The sequence below is a fragment of the Rattus rattus genome, chromosome 3 (genome assembly GCF_011064425.1).
Source record: "Rattus rattus isolate New Zealand chromosome 3, Rrattus_CSIRO_v1, whole genome shotgun sequence".
Taxonomy (NCBI): domain Eukaryota; kingdom Metazoa; phylum Chordata; class Mammalia; order Rodentia; family Muridae; genus Rattus; species Rattus rattus.
Window position 1 is genome coordinate 171547467 of NC_046156.1, and position 19184 is coordinate 171566650.

The 19184-nt window shown below is 41.0% G+C and overlaps 1 protein-coding gene across 1 annotated transcript in view; it reads right to left on the bottom strand.

Moving 5' to 3' along the window:
- Ranbp3l (RAN binding protein 3 like) overlaps positions 1 to 19184 on the bottom strand; it is a 46994-nt gene that overhangs the window by 26147 nt on the left and 1663 nt on the right. The window contains exons 2-3 of the mRNA XM_032897028.1: positions 18020 to 18069; positions 2857 to 2922 (exon numbers count right to left, since the gene is read on the bottom strand). Of these exons, the coding sequence (XP_032752919.1) occupies positions 2857 to 2922; positions 18020 to 18069 (116 nt within the window). The remainder of the gene's footprint in view (positions 1 to 2856; positions 2923 to 18019; positions 18070 to 19184) is intronic.

The window sequence follows — 19184 nt, forward strand, 5'->3', positions numbered from 1 at the left end:
CAGGGTATGGACTCAGGGGTTTCTTTGCTCTGCCATCCTGGACTCTAACCTGAAACCATTAGCTAAGTTAAATGCTTTCCTTTATAAGTTCTCTCGATCGTGGTATCTTATCACAGCAAGAGAAAAGTATCTACAGCACTTAACTTTGGGTGAAATCCTACCTATTGCTGATAGATACAATTAATAATGGAAATAATACTGGGGGCAGATGATAGTAGCATGTATATAAGGAGAAAGATAATCTCTTCAAAGAAGTGGTTCTCAACTCATGTGTCACAATCCCTTTGGCAAACCTCTATCTTCAAAAATACTTACATTGCAATCCATAACAGTGGAAAAATTATAGCTGTGAAGTCACAACAAAAATAATTTTATGGTTGGGGAGAGTCACCATAACATGAAAAACTGTACTAAATGATCAGCATCAGGAAGGCTGAGAATCACCGCTTTAAAGGAAGATGCTCAGGTTGTAGGTTCAAATCCAAATACCGTAAAACCGCCACCACAACACAACTAAGCCATAAGAGTTTAAAGAAAACAAAACATAATGGCCCATCTTTAGACTCTCACTGGGACAGTGCTTAGGAAATCTTTCAGAATAAAATTTCAATGAGAAAGAAATCTCATCTGAGAACAGTTCTCATTGCAGTGTACCCCAGGGTATAAATGGCTGGGCACAGGGCTTCATGCCTCTGCCTCAGCGCATAGGAGGCAGAGGTAAGAGCATTGGGAAGTCATTGTCAGCATATTGTCTTCGCATGCACTTTTCACCCAATGGGACCCTGCCTCAAAACAAATCAACCAGCCAGCGAGCAGAAGAGGCAGGCATGCACTACACGCCATCCATGCAATGATCCCCAAACTCGTGTTTTCTTTACTGGAGTTGCCCTATACTAAACTGTGTTTCCAATATTTGGGTTAAAGATTAGTCTTACACAGTATTACAAAATAAAACCCCGTAAGTTTTATTCATCTCTCCTCTTAGTCTTCTCCCTAACCCCTTTCTCCCTTCCTTCCTTCCTCCTCTCTCTTCCTTCCTCCCTTCCCTTCCTTCCCTTCTTCCTCCTTCTTCCTTCCTTCCTTCCTTCCTTCCTTCCTTCCTTCCTTCCTTCCTTCCTTCCTAACATCCAAATCTATGAACCTATGAGGGTCATTCATGTTTAACCACCACAGCAGCTGATGATAATACATCAATTCACACTCTCTCCTTCGAGCAATTGTTAACATTACTGTCAGGGATGTGCTCTGATGCACTAATTCGGATCCCTGAGCCTAATAAAGCTCCAGCTGGAGAATTTTAAGAAGCTACCACACAGTCACATCTTCTAAACACCAAAAAATAGAAACCCCATTCCCCATGATCACGTCCTGTAAGACAGTGTCTAAAACTCCACCACACTAACTCTAACTATTCCCCCAGGAACCAGTTGAATCAAAGTAACTTTTTTTTCCGTCCCACTGAGACACACCATTCAGTTCTTATGTGCATGCTTTTTCCGCTATGTTACATCTCTCTCTACACAAACATGTAACAATGCATGAGGTTACAGGTTGCAGAGAAGACACTCATTAAAACTTGGGCTCCTTCCCCTTCCTCTGGGTCCTGTGCTGTCAGCAGGGGCTGTGCTACTTTGTGGTAGCTCTGATGGAAGTAGGTCACTCGCTGCTCTTCAAAATGGCATTTTCTTTTCACTCACTTTCTTATTCTTTCCCCGCGTTTTCTTCTGCCTCCCCTACCCCTTCTTTTAAAACAGTTTAACATCAATATGTCTATGTATTCAAGCGGTAGCCAGAAGTCGTCTTAGAAACGCTTGCTCCTCGAAATGTGAGACTTGGCTGGCGAGATGGCTTAATGAGTAAATTGCATGTCACAGATCTGAAGTTGGATCCTGAGGACTCAAAGCCATGGGTAATCCCCTCACTCCTACAAGAAGATGGGAGTCAGAGACAAGATAATTCTTGAAAGTTTGTAGCAAGCTAAACTGATGATGTCGCAATGAACAACAAAAGACCCTGTGGACGACAAGGCCAATGCTTGAGCCTGTCTCTGACCTCCATGGGCACACACATGTCACTCTACAGAAGCATCCTATACCCATGCACACATGCAAAAAGATGTGGTCGAGATAAACAGGCAGCATCAGCTCGAGTCTGCTAGACACAGACTTGGAGTTAAAGAAGTCAAACTACACACACCAAGGTCAAATTAATAAAGGTATCAGGGTAGACTCCTGGAGTCAGTGCAGAACTCTGTGGGACGTGCTGAGAAGGTTGGCAATTAGTGAGGAGTGAAATGACGTCATTCAAACCATACACCAAGACTGATTATGATCCAGTGTAATCCACAGACCAATCAATTTAAAAGAAGTGTCTACATTAAAGATATTGAAATGTCACTCTCAATATTGAAACTAATCATTCAGATTTGCCTGCTTTCCTTTGAGATGCAGAAGTTTGTTTGCTGTTTTAAGAATATGCCTGGAATCTGCCCATTTTTCATAAAAACTTAAATGCCGTTGCATGAAATTGTTAAACATTAATTAATATGTTTCTGCAAAATTATCCTGGAAGCACACATTTCACCAAAAACATCTGTGGCAGTTCTATGATTCTTCAAAAGGAACTCAAAGCATTTGAAGTGTCAAGTGTGAGAAGGATCACATCTTTAGGGAGGGCAGACAAATCATAGCAGGTGACTTCAGTTACTGCACGGAACCTTGGAAAGGTTTGTTGTTGTTGTTGTTTTGTTTGTTCTTTTTAGAAAGAATAAAATAAACAAAATCCGGAACTTTATTAAAATCTCCTGAAGATATTCTGAGACCGACAAAACAGAAGACAGAATCGGTGCCAACTCACGCATGAGTCACGAATCACAAGCATGAGAGACTGTGTGATGGTGTCTCCATCCATGAGTGGGGGACTCTGCAAAATGCACGAAGAATGACACAAGCAGCATATTTCCCATGATGCTCTTTGAGGACACGCCTCCATAGGTGAGGGCAGTGGGACCACAGAGTCTCCTCTCATTGTAATTCACTATGACGATGAACTCTCGGCTCTATTTCGTGAGATGCTTTGCTCTGGCGTGAAGGAAGAACGGCAGGACCCCAGAGGGAATCAGGCAATCTGCACAGCAGGTTTTCAGGCAGCCTCGCAAAGCGCCAGCGTCAATGAGTAGCTCCCCTCCCCCTAGCAGCTGAAATTATAAACAATTCGTGTATTAAAAATATCATCTGATTGTCAGACATGTACGAGTATGCTGAATAAAAAAAGGGGGGAGACCCCTTTCTTCTGTCTGTGTAATTCTGCAACTTTAAATTCCTCTTTCTGTTTTTATTACCAATGGAGTTGTCAGCTGCCAACTCTTGGAAACCTAGCCTTTCTTAGTTTGAATTCATTTCTGAGTAATATATACAGGAGAGAACCAGGTGAAGAACAGTTTTCCCTTTTTTCGACTACCAAGTCATTTCCAGACCTCTAGCATTCTGATGTATCCCTAGGTCAGCCACCTTGCTGTCAATGGGAACAAATACAGAGACCCACAGATACGCCGGGGCAAAATGCAGAATGGCAACTCTTGGAATATTGGTTTTATATGGAAAGTCTCCCTTAAATCCCTCCTCTCAAGGCCCCGGGAACCATGCGGAAAAGATTTTAAGACCTGGAGTGGTCGGAGGATCCTAAGGAAACAAGGCCATCTAAAAGCAGCAGGATCTGCACATGTATGAACTCACAGAGACCGTGGCAGCGTGCCTGGAACCTGCCAAGGTCTGGGCCTGATGAAGTCCAGGGAAAGAAGTGGACATAAGCCCACCTCCCTAACCAGACGCTGCCATCTCCAACCAATAACTGTTGGCAAATGAAAAATTAGTTCTCTCCAACGGAGTGTACAAACTAGGTATACAAACCAGTCTTAAGGCCAGACGACAGGCCCAGCGGTAACTCACCAGCACAAAAGGAACTCATTGACATTTTTAGAGGTTCTTTGTCTCATAATGCCTAGTCAGAGCTTTGTATTTTTTCCCTTATAGATTCTTTGCATATATGTGTATGTGCGCATGATACACACACACACACACACACACACACACACACACACACATATTTCTTTTTTGTAAAGACTTATTTTATGTATGAGTGTGCTATCTGCATGTACACCTGCATACCAGAAGAGGGCATCAGATCCCATTACAGATGGTTGTGAGCCACCATGTGGTTGCTGAGAATTGAACTCAGGACCTCTGGAAGAGCAGTCAGTGCTCTTAACCGCTGAGCCATCTCTCCAGCCCCTATATTATGGTTTCTAGTTCTGTATTTTTATGGAATTTCTGTGTGTATGTTCAGTGTGCATCTCTGATCTGTATGTGTTTCTTCAGCTTTTTCTTTGTTTTTTTTTTCTTCTGTCTGTTCTCTCCTATTCTGATTTGTTTGGTTTTCTTTTATCTACTTTTATTTTATAATTATTATTTTTTAGATGCCTTTTTGTGTCCTAATGTAAGATGAAAGAAATATTTGGGTGGGCGGGGAAGATCTGGGAGGAATGGAAAGATGAAACCATCAGAGTATACTGTATTTTGCATTTTCAAAGTATCTGTTTTCAATTAAAAAAAATAAAAAGCAAGATGTCCAGCAATGAACCAACGAGAATAAAAAATGATCCTCATTTCTTTAAGTTTATTCCTAATAATTTAAAAAATATTTATTTTCAATAAATTTTATTTTTCATGGCTATCACTAGGTACTGTACTGCATGTTTCAATGTCAAGAGACTGCTCTTTGGATAATTTCCTTTCTCCCCTCCCTCTTCAAATCAGTAACTGACATATGAAATGCTTATGCCGATCCTGACTCGTCTCCACCCACTTGCCTTGTGGAATGTTCAAATGGAGATGACCCCAGCGAGGACTGTGAACATTAGACCTTGCTGAGTTCTGCTTTTATGCACTGCATAATACAAAGACTGACACATTTGCATCATACTTTAGCTATTGGGAAACATATTTAAATATATTTCTGTTTGGCAAATAAATGATTCCTAGGAGCCAGAATGTACCGATTTTAGAAGGCTGTGCTTTGTGAAGACAGAGACCAAGTTCGCCTTCCTCAATTTGCTATGTGACTTCGGGAAGCTCATTAGCTCCTCTGAGCAGACTTCCTCATCTGTGAAACGGGATCATGATGCCTCACTGAGTAGTAATGATTAAGGAAGGTTACTATGGTAACCACTGAGCACAGCGCCTGGCTTATAAGAAATGCTTCTGTAGTTACTACAATGACAGACTCTTCAGGAGTGACTTGTTATACCCCTTATCCATAAAGGAATTCAGACTTTAAAATTATATCATATGCAGACATCATACAAAGAGTACCTAAGTTCATAGCTGATTCCAAGTCTCCTAGCTTTTGTGTCGGTCTAGCCTCCATGTGGGCTTCTAGAGTTTGGAGGTGGTATTTTATTATTAATAAGACCATTGTGCCTTCTGTGGGAAGGGTACCTGTAGCCTTAGACATGTTTGTCAGAGCATATGTGGGCTTCTGGAGTGATGATTTCAGAGTGATCAGTGATCAGCTTGTTCTCTTGTTCTTGTTCTCTTGTTCTCTCATTCTCTCTCTCTCTCTCTCTCTCTCTCTCTCTCTCTCTCTCTCTCTCCTCCCCCCCCTCTCTCCTTTCTCCTTTCTCTCTCCCTCTCCTCTCTCCATCCTTCCCTTTGTTTGGGCCTGAGAGCTAATAGAGATGTAGAATGTGGCCCAGGATGTGTGTGGTCAACCAGTACCATTTGGCAATGCATATTTCATTTGACAGCATTTGTAAGTCACACATTTTCCCCTCGGAATAGCTCACAATGTGAAAACGCTTCCATATGCTGGAAATGGATCCTCACATATGCTGAGGAGAGGAGCAAAAATACAGTCTAAGGTTTCACAGGACATTGAAGATATACAGGTATACAGGTTCAAAGCACCTTATTCTTAAAGTTAATCTCCAACTTATTATCCATCAGCGTTTACTGTTAAAATTCAGCAGGTAATTTTGATACAAAAATATCTTCTTCATAGCAATTAAATCACTATTCTAAAGGATTACCAATAGGTTACTATATATTCATATATCGGATTCTTCCATTTCAGCAGAGAGATGGAGTTTTTAAATGCTTTCATGGATTCGCAAAACACAGTCAGGACGAAAATAGTGAGTGTGACTTTCTCCAATTTCTAAAATCTATCCACCTCTGTCTTGAGTCTGAGTATGCAAAAGGAATAGAGTCCCTGCTTCCTGATTTCCACAGAGTTAACGAAGTGTTCTACTGGGGGCAGGTCCTTGAAGGCCCAGCCAGCAAAAAGGAAGCTCACTAGCTATCCAGTCTCACAAACCCTACAGGCTAGTTAGGGCCCCTTTCCTCTCTGGGACACACAGAAAGCTCAGGACCAGGCAAAATCTGCTCCTGGATGTAAAGGCCCCCACCCTCCAGACCCCCAGGAGCTGGGAGTGAGCATGGATAAAGTTATGCTTGTTTTAGAAGCTAAAGTCTAGATTGTTCTGTGCAGATAACGTGTGCACTAGGAGTGAAATGGGCATTCAAAGGCAGGGAGCCATTTGTACAAATAACTACAAACACTTTGTTCATCACGACATAGAAAGTACAAGAACAAATTTCACTCTTAAATTTTTATGTGACCTGACGTTTTCTCAGGTAAGTTGAAAATAGCCCTTGTGGTAAGGTCTCAGGGTCATTGGAGTCTCAGAATAGATCAAGTCTGAAGACTGGAAAAGTTATTCTAATTGTGTGGTGAGCTTTTCATTTGTCTAAGTTGGTAAAGTGCTCATACCAAAGCATTTAACACGTTAGCATCTCAAGGATACAAAATGGCATTAATTACACTCACATCCTTGCAAAGCCTTCACCACAGTCAGAGCCCCAGAGCCCCACTTTCAGCCTTTTCCTGAGACCTTGCATTTACTTAACAGCAACACCTTGTTTGTTCCACGCCCAGCTCACCCAGCTCTGGAAACCATTATTTACTTTTGGGCTTTGAAAGTTCCACATACTTCATATAAGTGGAAGATTCAATATTTGACTTTAAATTTTTACTTTTAAAATTAGATGGTGTGCTTGTGCGTGTGTGCACATAGCACAGAGTGCACATAGAGGTCAGGGGACAACTTAGGGGAGTTAGTTGTTTTTTGTTTTTTCTTTTTCCACCATGTGGGTTCCAGAAAGGGAATGTCAGGTCACCATCAGACATGGTGGCAAACGTCTTTACCTGATGAACTGTCTCTCTGGCCCAATATTTGTCTTTTTATATCTAACTGATTTCACGTAGCATAATGTCTTCATCCATATGGTAGCAAAAAGCTGAATAATGCTCTAGTCTCTCTCTCTCTCTCTCTCTCTCTCTGTCTCTGTCTCTCTCTGTCTCTGTCTCTCTCTTCTCTCTCTGTCTCTCTTTCTGTCTCTGTCTCTGTCTGTCTCTGTCTCTGTCTCTCTCTCTCCCTCTCTCTTCTCTCTCTGTCTCTCTCTCTCTGTCTCTCTGTCTCTCTGTCTCTCTCTCTCCCTCTCCACTTTTCTCTCAGTTGAGAAGTACATATAACAGAGCATTTACAACTTTCTTTTAGGAGTGCACTATGGGATTAACCACATTATATTACATAATACAATTCACAAATTGCATTTTAAATCATTTGTTCATTGGTGGGTATTTTAATCAAGACTTCCTGGTTTCCTCCCCCTCATTTCTGTGATGCCTTTGGCTCTACACTTCTAATATCCATGTGTTACCTCCCACCTTCTTGTCATTTCCTCTTCCCCCTCTTCTCACACACTCATGCTCCATGCTCAATATTAGAATTATCATCTGTCCAGTCTATTTCCTTCTATGCATGCAGGCCTGGGGACTGAACCTATGGCTTTATTCATGCTGGGTTAACTTAACCACCGAGCCACACACTGGTCCCTAAGTACTCTGGCTTTCTTCAAAGGACATAAATTTCCAGTTACCTCCTTTTAAATTCTCTATCAGTCTGAGGTGGGCAGCTCTTACATAGCAGTACACTGACATCATACTTTGTCCTAACCGCAACTTCAAGCACAGTTCTCAATCCTCGTTCCAGACCTGTGCTATGTAATGTCAGTGGACCTGAGTGATCTTTGGAGCCTAGACCTGCCATGATTTATGAATGCCAATAACTTGAATGAAGTATTAGGCAAATATATTTATTTATTTATTTACTAAGGGTTAATTTTGCCTGTTGCGATCAAAGAGAGTAGCGAAAATTTAAGCTTATGGTGAAAGTGTGAAGATTATTCACAAAGGTAGAAAGAAGGTTGCAGCTAGATTTGTTTTCTAAAAGACCCTCCAAGCCTGTGTTGTTTCTTCACAATTAAAATAGTAATGCTCCTTAACTGATTTTAGCTTAATTCTGTTCTCAAGAAGAAAAACAGTGAACATACCTACACTCTACCCGTGTTTGGAAAGGAAGCACCTTATTAAAAAAAAAGTTGTCTTGTTAAATAAAGAGAGGTCAGTCAGTACTGCTCGTTTATGACTTGCCACCCCTTCCCCCACATCTATAATCACATTTCTCTGCAGAGGACTAAAGGTAATACAGCCAACCTCACACTGAAATGGTCAACTTGCAACATTTCAACCTTTCCGGTACTTTACTCTTTGCACTTAGATGGCCATGTCCCTGCCCGTCTTAAAACTTAGGCTTTTTTTTTTTTTTTTTTTTTTGCTTGAGGCTTAATGCTTGCAGGGTAAGTAAGTATTCTATCACTTATGTTTCCAGTCCTTTTTCCCTCTTTCCTTTCTTCTTCTTCTTCTTCTTCTTCTTCTTCTTCTTCTTCTTCTTCTTCTTCTTCTTCTTCTTCTTCTTCTTCTTCTTCTTCTTCTTCTTCTTCTTCTTCTTCTCCTTCTTCTTCCTCCTCTTCCTCCTCCTCCTCCTCCTCCTCCTCCTCCTCCTCCTCCTCCTTCTTCTTCTCCTTCTCCTTTCTTCTTCTTCTTCTTCTTCTTCTTCTTCTTCTCCTCTTCTTCTTCTTCTTCTTCTTCTTCTTCTTCTTCTTCTCTCTTGTTCTTCTCTTCTTTTCTTCTTCCCCTCCCCTCCTCCCCCTCCTCCCTCCTCCTCCTCCCTCCTCCCCTCCCCTCCTCCTCCTTCCCCCTCCTCCTCCTCCTCCTCGCCCTTCCTCCTCCTCCTTTTTGTCTCTTCTCCTCCTCCCTCTCCTTGTCCCTTCTCCTCCTCATCGTCCTTCCTCCTCCTCCTCCTCCTCCTTCTTCTTCTACTTTGAGACAAGATCTCATGAAGTGGCCCAGGCTGCCCTTGACAGATCTTGCTCTTAGGCCAGGCCCACTTTGAGCTTGGTTACTCTTGTGCTTCAGTCTTGGGAGCAGCTAGGATTATAAGTATGTGCTAGGATGCCTAGTATATGCCAACTTTTTTTTTTTTTTTTTTTTTTTTACAAATTCTATCAAAAGAAGACAAGTTTTGGTGTCAATTACTTTAGCAGGTCCTTGGTTGAAAGTCTAGATCATATTCCTATGACCTTTGGCTGTCTGTGGCCATGCCTGGCAGGCGAAGTGTCTGATGAACGCATAGAAGGAATGGGGCTTTACAACAAATAAAGCTTTAGTTCATTTTAAATCCTGACTTTTAGGTATTTTGCTAGATTTGCCTGTTGATTTAATTCAAAAGCAACTCAGGTGTGAATCTTTCTTTGCCAAAATGTTGATTAAAATTTCAGATCAAGTTAACGATTTAATACAAAAAAAGCCAACTGAACATTTGAAACACAGCATCCTATTTGCATTTAAAGAGAAAGCTGGGCCTGGGGCTATAGCTCTGGTGTCGAGCACTAGCCTCCGCACTGTCAGAAACAAACCGTGAACTACAGTGGTGGCCAGGATTTGCTCTTTTAAATTTGTAGCTTTGGATATTGATAGTTTGTTTAACCAAAAACTCAAACCATTTCTCTCACGGCATTTCACCCCAGTTTTTTAAGTGGTATATTACTTTGCTTAACGGTTTATAAAATGTACAAGACAGGGACTCTCAGCACCAAGCAGCGTGGCCAGCACAGCCAAGCTGCTGGCCCGGGAACCATGTGTTTGTACCAGCACAGCTGCATCTTCTTACCGACTTTGTTTAGACTGAAAATCGCCCTCCTGAAATCAGCTGGATGTGATTCAAAATCCATACAGAATTTAACTGGCAGCCTAATAACAGCCTATCCTGAAACAACCGAACCACAAACTGACCAGGGGCACCAGCTACCAAGCCAGCTCTTTCACAAGTGAACCAGAGTATCTACCAGGCAGCGAGCATGACTCAGTCAATCCAGACCTAGGCCCAAGTCAAGGTTAACTTAGCTACCGTTTGTACCGAAATAAATACGTGAAGTGATTGCTGCTGTCTGGCATATAACAAATGTTCCGTACACGACCTGTTTATAAGTAACGTGTTAATGCTCTGATATGGCCTAAGATACAAACCTACTTTTCTGCTCTCAAAAAGGTGTGCAACATTGGTTATTTTACTTGGGTTTGTGTTGTCTCTTTAAAAAAAAAAAACAAAACAGGATCTTAGTTTTGAGTGAGGTCTTGTGAGTCCCTGTTGGAAAGTGTCATCCGCACATTACACAGAACAGAAAATAAAGATTAAAGCTAGATTAGAACTATATTCCCTCGCACACTGGTAGCGGTACACAGGTGGGTAGGCTGTACATATGCAAGGTCTTACCTTTTTATCCCATGGGAGCCCTGTGAATACTTTATCTCATATATGCACACACACACACACACACACACACACACACACACACACACACACACACTTCTAATTGCAGAACACGTGAGAAGGCACTTTTCTCACGACAGCTGCAGCTGGCTTCAGAAGACATTTGCAAAGCTGGGGCAGTTGTATGCCAGGGGCTGTTTCCAACACCGGGAAACTCTCACTGCTCGCTCTTCGCTGACCTGTCTCCATATCAGAGATGGTTGACAGTTACTGCAGTAAGCATCAGAAAGAAATTTCTACTGAAGGTATTGACATTCAAGAACCTTGGATTATCTAATATTTTATCTGAATACTTCAGGAATCCCTCTCAGTCTCGCACAAACGGATGGAAGGCTCTAGCAAGCCACACACTCTGTACCCAAGTTCGGTGTCCAGTGGTTTGTACTGAAAGGTCCAGTCTCCATTAATGAACAGAAGAATTCCTGGCTACTGACTGACTACACGGGACACGGTCTGAGGAATGCTATTTTGTCTGAGCAAACTTGGTAGGCAAAATGTAATCAGATTACTTAAATAGAAGAAAGTTTGGAACAGCGCGTGAACTACTTCACGTCTGCTTGCACATAAATGTGAGCTTAATTACTCTCTGTCCGTTCAAAAGCCTAAGACTTATTTTATTTTAACATGGCAACACAATTGTCAAGGAATAACTTAATTTTCACCCCACCTCTAAGTTTTTGGTAGTTGGCTCTTTACAAGAATGCAAAAGCTGTAAATGACTAAATAGCCCAAATCAGTATGGAGTCACTCTCATTTCACGCACAGTCAAAGCCAAAGCTCTTATGTAAGTGCCCTTCCATCTTCTTAACATGCACCTAAGACCACTCAGGTCTCTTTTGGTCCTTCCAAAGCTCTGCTACCCAAAGTGTGACCCACAGAAGCTGCAAACAGTCAATGAGAACATGTTTGAAAGGAAAAGTTTTAGCCCCATCTCCCTCCTCCCTGAGACATTCTAATTGGAAAGTCATGGGGAAACCCAGCAACTGTGCCCATCTGATGGTTGGGTAGGTTTCTGAGAGTCTTGCTTTGTAGCCAAGACTGGCCTGGAGCTTGCACTCCTTCTGCCACTGGCTTTCCAGTGCTAGAGCAGCCCCACGTTTGGGAACCCCCAACCAACACAGCTGTTATGAAATGGGCCCCAAGGTGTGCTCAGATATTCTCATAAGTGTCCTCTTTGGCTCTGTATGCTCTTAACCTTCATATTGTGCTAGAATTATAATAAAATGTATCATAGGTGTGTATATAGTCATCCCTTGGGGCATGAGGGCAGTGACTCAGTCATGTCGTGCTAAAGCGAGCAAATCAGGAACCAAAGTCACGTGCAGAGTGTAAATCTTGAGCCTGCCAGGCTGCATTGCTGCACAGGTTTCCCTCCTACCTCCTGCAGCTCTCTCTTCACAGTCCTCTCGTAGAAGCCTGCATGGAGCACACTCTGCTATGACACTCTATTCTTTCTATTCTATCTGTCTTCAGTATAACTTTTTTTTTAAATTTCTTTTCTTTACTGTCTGCCTTTCTGCCTGTCAGACAGTGGCACCTTGTGGGCAGGAAGTTCTGAATGCTTGGCTCTCTGGAATCTCAACAGAGTACTTCCATGGCCGAGGTTCAGAACATATCTGTTTAATAGAATGAATGAAGCACTTTGTGAGTTTAAGCAAGAGGAAGAAGCTGAGAGAGGGGAAAATAAGCTCATGAAGTAGTCCCTTTTGGCTGTTTACTTCAAGAATATTTATAAGATACCATGCATGGATTTAATGAAAACAACAGCAACAACAAAACTTCAGAGAAGCCATTGATTCTAAACAATGTTCTATGCAAGACCTAAAAACTATTAAGGTCTTTCCTTAACTACTTTTGGGGGATTCAGAGAACCAAATTGGAAGACTTTGTTCGTGCATATCACATGATCCACCACTAATCTGCACCCCCAGCCCAAGCTGTGACACAGAGATTTTTACCATACTTTCATTTGTTCTGTGTTAATCTTGTTAATTTGCTAATTTTAGGTAACTGTGTTATTAATGTGGGCGTTCTAAGCTTCAGGGATAATTTTAACAATGAAGTAGTAATAATTGCTAAGCTCACCTACGTGATGACCCACACTTCATACTGAAGACCTGATACTTCTGAGCTGAGCTGCGGCTCCCCTGCCAGTAGGACACCATAATGTTCTTGCTCCTTGGGCAAGCAGTTAAAATTCACAAAGACACTTCTGTCCCTTCATCATGCACTGGAGTTGCTATTAGAAGTCAGCGGGCAGCTTTGGAAAGCAAAGCCTCCCAGACCACCTCACACTTAAAAAAAATGGAAGGTAAATCACACACAGTAAGACACATGGGTAAGATTTGATAAATCTATGTCCTTGTGTAATCAAACCTCTGTCCTGATGTAAGATATGTTCACTACCCCAGAAAGTCCCTCACGTCCTGTGTGAATACTTTCCTTACCTTGTGGTCACTGTGATCTACTTTTGTTTTAGAAGTTCATGTAGCTAGAATAATACATCATACAGTCTGGGGACTGGCTTATTTTAACTTAAAATAGCGTTCCCTGAGACTCACCTTAATGGTTGTGTATTTCAGTGATTCGTTTCTTTCTACTGAATGATATTCCAGCCTAAGAATAGACACAATGTGCTTATCTATGTATGGCCCATTTATGAATAAAATCTTCTACTTGCATTTATTCATTTCATACTTCTCGATGGAAGTGATGTTTCATAGGGTTAACTGTTTAAACAAACTGCTGACCTGGTTTTTAAACTGGGTAAAACACTTCCCAGCAACACATGAGAGTTCTCCACGTCTTTCAAATGTCATATCATCAGTAGTTTAAATTTTAACCACAGTGGTTACATTGGTTATCTTTCTATGATAATTTCCATGTGACAAAAATATTTCCATGACCCACTTAGGAAGAGGAAAAATGTATTCTGGCTTACAGTCTGAGAAGTTTAAGTCCATGGTCAGTTCGTCCTGTCATTCTGGGCCTGTGTTGGTGCATCAGTGTGGGAGGACATAGGACAGCAACCCAGTCACTCCACCATCAAACACTTTAAAAAGAAGAGGAAAAGGGCAAGAGACTCCCTATCCTTTCCAGGGCCATTTGCTTTTCAACCATTAGGCCTCCCAGTGGGTTCCAGTGCTTTAAGAAACATTGCTTTAAGAAAGCAATGTTATGCCTTTTAAATGTACTTACTGGCTATTTTATTTTAAAAGTATGTGTCAGACCATTGATTGGTTCACATTTTAAATCACATTATTTTCCTTGCATTGTAAGAGGCTGCAAATTGTGTGTACATGTGGGACAATCGTTTTCTTCCGGTCTCCCCCCTTCATGGTATCTTTTAAAGAAAAGACAGTTATAATGCTGAAAAATTATTTACATACTTCACCAGCTCACTGCTTTTCATGCCTGTCATTCTAACGGTAGGGACATTTTCTTACACTTTCATCTAGAAACTTTATACATTTAGTTTTTATACTACAGTAATATTTATATTACAACCCATCCCAAACTAACTTTTACGTTCATTTTCTGTCCTATTTGAGTTATTTGGGATCTTTGTTGAAAACCATGTACGGGGTTGGTAGATGGCCCAGCAGGTAAAGACACTTGCCGCCAAGCCTGATGACTTGAGTTCAATTCCAACCACATGGGGGAAGGAGGGTACTAACACCCACCGTGATGTGAGCCATGGCACATGCATGCCTCCTCCCCTCCCCCTCAAGAGAGAGACAGAGACAAAGAGAGAGGGGGAGGAGGGGAAAGGGGAAGGAGGACGGGGAGTGGGGGAGAGAAAGCACTCACTCCCTTGAATCAGGGTCTCTTTCTGAGTCAGGCTGGTGGACTGAAAGCCCAGGTATACTTCTTTCTTTGCCCACCACTGTGCTAGGGTTTATATATACATATAATATTATAAATATATAAGATATATAAATGTATATATAATATTATAGATGCACACATATACATATATACCTATATATACACCCATATATGCACCTATATATACATATGTATGTATATATGTATATACACACATCTATAAGCCACACCCTGATTTTTGCGGAGGTCTGAACTTAGTACTCATATTTTCACAGCAAGCACTCTTACCATTCAGTTGTCTCCAATCCCTAAGAATAGATGTTTTCTTTTATACTTCAGTGTCGTCCTGTTTCTCTTGTCTGTCTTAAAGTGCACAGATTTTATACATATTTTATTGGCTTAATTCACACATACATTATAAGATTTTAAACAGATGTTTTAATATACACATTAAAATTTAGTTTGTGTTTTGACTTGTTATTCCTGATTATCTTTGGGGTTTTTCTATCATCCCTTAGTAAAGTCACCTTAAATTCTTTCTGATATGTAAACCTTTTATTTCTTCTAAGGAAACTTAGTGCACTGGCTAGAATCTTCAACATCATGTTGACTAGAAGTGGTAACAGGGAGCACCCTCAGGTCTTCACAAGGCAAGTCTTTTGTCTTCTCTTATCCAGTGACACTAATGTTGCTTATCTCATAAATGGTCTGCTTTCATCAGGTTAAGAAAGCTCAGTTCTATTCTAAATATTTTGATCTTTATTTTGCCAATTACTGTTGAGAAGTTTATCAACTTTATTGTTTCCCAGGAACTAGCTTCTGAGAACCAAGGATAGACAGATTCCTTCCTTAGAGCTTTATTCTTAGGTTAGAAAAACAAGCAACATTTGCTTCTTTGATTTTCTTAAATATACATTCAATAGCAAGAAATGTGGCCTTGAGCAACTGTGGCTTTTAAAAGGTGGTAAAACATACTTGCTACAAAGTTTATCCTGTGGCAAGCATTCAGTTCAGAAGAAGTCATGGCATTGGTTCAGCCCACCTCCAGACCTCTTTCTTCCTTACAAACTGAAACTGTATGGTTAAGCCATCATCCACCACCCTATCTATCAGGAAAGTATACTGAGGTAAAGATTCCGACACTAGGTACAAGCATGAACTCGAGTCAAATGGTTTCCAGGCAGAAAGCTTCTCATTTCCCCAACTCTTTAAAAAGTAATCCATATCTATCTCTCTTAATGTGTGAAGATAAATACCAGTAGTACTTCACGGCTCGAACGAAAGTCACTTGAGTGTCTTCAAGGCTCCCTTTTGGTTGCAGAAAAACAGAAATAAGTGTCCACGCCTCAGTCTGCATCCATTTTGACTATTTATCACTCATACGATGTTGCACTGTTTGTACAGAATCATTATTTTAGGACCACAAAAGATCTGTTTGGAGAACCACCACATGGTTTCATGATAACCTCATCTAAAGGAACTGCACATTTATAATTGTGCAGCAATGACTACAGTACCGCTTCGTGCAGTGCGTTCATTCCTAAGTCCCGTAGGTAACAAATGGAGTGCATTCATACACAGCTATAGAAGATTTGAAGAAAACAGTGCACTCAGAACAATCCAAATGTAATGTGTACTTTACAGTCTGTCTAAAGGGTTGAAGAATATTAGCTTAGTTCTTAATACTTAATTCCTCAGAAAACCCACATTTGAAATCAACTTTGGGAGAAAAAAAACTTGTTTGCCTTCTCAGGCTCTCACATTCATCTGCACGATGGTAGGTATCATTAAAATGTGTTGATTACAGATGAAAGGCTAAGAGCATTGGCCTATATTTCTTTCCTTTTTGTATATTTTTATTGAAAATAGATTTTTTTCAAACACTTTACTCTGGTCATGTTTTCCTCCCCTCTAAGATATCCCAGTTCCTCTATACCCCTCCCAAAGGAAACCAACCCTTTCTGTTTCTCATTAAAAAACAAACAGGCATTGAAGGATGTCTTTCAATTCTTGACTTTTAGGAAAAAACTTTGAATGAGGATAAATCACAGACAGAAAATTGCCAAATGTAATAAATATGCGTTCTTTGTCCCGATTTCTTTCACAGAGCCTCACAAACTTTGAATTTTCTGAGTGGCAGATGTGTCTTTGTTTTGTGAATGAAATGGCAATTAGACTCTTAGATATTTTTAAGGATAGCACTGGTCACATCGGAAGACTAGGCCTATTATTGGAGGCTGAACTGTTCAGCTCCTGCCCACTGAAGGGATCTAGAGAAGGGATGATAGTTGAGCCCCATCACATGATCAATTACATCATCAATCACAGCGACACAATGCAACTCATATGAAAACTTCAGACATGGACCAGTGGATCCTGCTGGCTAATGAATCTATCAGCATATGGGAGCAGGACACAAACTGACACCCTGGAGACCAGCTTTGGTGCTCCTAATCCTCCCAGTCTTGCAACTCTTACCCAGTTAATAATCTGCCTCCTCTGTCATGGAGTAGTGATCGAGTAACACAGAATTCTGTCACCCATCCTGGTGAGTTATCAAGTCTGGGGGAGGACTGGGACGTTTTGAATTTGTTGCTGGCTGATCTTGCAGAGGCATGATTAGTTTGCAAACTCCTAATGATGAGTGTCTGAAATGGGGCAACCTTGTGGGATCAACGTGTGGAGTCTTTACTACCTCTTGGTAATGTCAGAATTGGATAGAACCACAGGATACTCAAAGAATCGAGGTCAGAATTGTATCAAAAGACACAAAGAACCATTCCAAGGCATTTTGAATGCTTGTGGAAAAGTTTCTTTGATAGGAACCTATGAAAAAAATCAAATATTGTAACACTAAGATATATACTTTGTAAAACAGTTATACAAAACATAACTAGCGTTCAAAATAGCCCTTAATTATGATGTAATCTTAGGAAGGTCATTTAAGCTTTTTATACATCTTTAGAATGAGGTATTTACCCTGAGTTTTAGAAGCTCATTTTATGTGTCGATTTGGCTGGGCCATAGTTCCAATATAACAGTTAGTCAACATGTCTACAAGTGCTTTGAGTGACATTAAAATGTATGACTTAGGACATAGTTCTCCACAATGTGCACAGGCTTCTCCCAGTCATCTTAAAGCCTGAATAAAACAAAAGATTGCCCTCCACTGAACAAAAAAAAGCAGGCAGCGCCTGATCATCATCATCATCATCATCATCATCATCATCATCATCATCATCATCATCATCATCATCATCATCACATTTGTCGAGTGCAGTAGGTGAGAACATAGATGAAGCCATGTGTAAATCTTAAAGCACAAGAAAACACAAGGATGGCTGCTTGGTTTGATATATGTAAAACATAATGAACGTCACAGATGTAAACATTAACACTTACCAGTGTTGTCCATATTACAGATGAATGGATGAGAAATAGCAAAGAAGAAGCTGTAAGGTAAGAGGAGGTAGAAAGAGAAAGGGGCTAAATTTCTGTTCTGGACAAATTTAGTGTCCGTCATTGAGGGTCAGCTCAGGGTGGACAGGAAGCTTAGCTTAACTGGCTTAGTTCATTTATCTACCAAGCGCGTGACACGGTGCTTTACACAGTTGCTGCCCAAGTCGTCAAAGAGTAAATAACTTTTATCTATGCAATCAACCAAAATGGTATATTTTCATGAGTGACCAGATAGGAAGACTCAAATACCAAAATTAAAATAAAATACATTAGCACACTCACTGTATGAAGGGCTATAAATATAAACGTATACTAAATCTGGCCACGCTTCCATAGAGTTACATATGAATGAATCAGAATCCACATGGTGGATGAGCGCTAGAAGATTGGCCTGGCAAAGTGAGGCCAAAGGGCTCATGTTCCTATGTGTTTCTGTATGTTCTCCACCAATACATGCAACATACAAAATAGGGAACTCATCATGGTGAGAGGGAGCATGTACGGATGCTGGCAAATGAAGCTGGTGTACAAATCCAGGCTGGATCCACTCAGGAGGCAATGAATGGCTTTGCCTCCTTGGACCTTTGCTGAACTTTGCAAATTAGCAAGGTGCAAATAGAACTTTGGGGAAACCATTGCCGCCACACTGAATGAGCACCTTTAAACCCCAAGACTGCAATAGACGTAAACGTGTGGGTTCTAGGAACTGGGCTGCCACTTAGCAGGTCACATGTCAGACCTCTAGATGACATTTCTTGTGGCACTCAATAGCTCATCTGGGTTTCATTAGCACGCCTCACAACTTCAAGGATTGTGGTTTTGGTGGACATATATTTTCAGGATTGGCTACAGAAGAATGTGGTTGCTTTCAAAACATTCTGAGTAAAGAGCTTCAGGCTGGGAAAAGAGAAGCAGTCGTCTTGGTATTTTGGGAATCATGTCATCATAATGGTATTTCCAGGCTCCTCTGGATATGGTCAGTAAAGGAGGAGCCATCAAGACAGCTGTCCTTAAATTAAAACAACAGAGGGATATTATTTTCTACTTATAAAATTGGAAACAAATTTTAAAACTGATGCCCAGTCTTACCAGGATCATACCCTTTCAT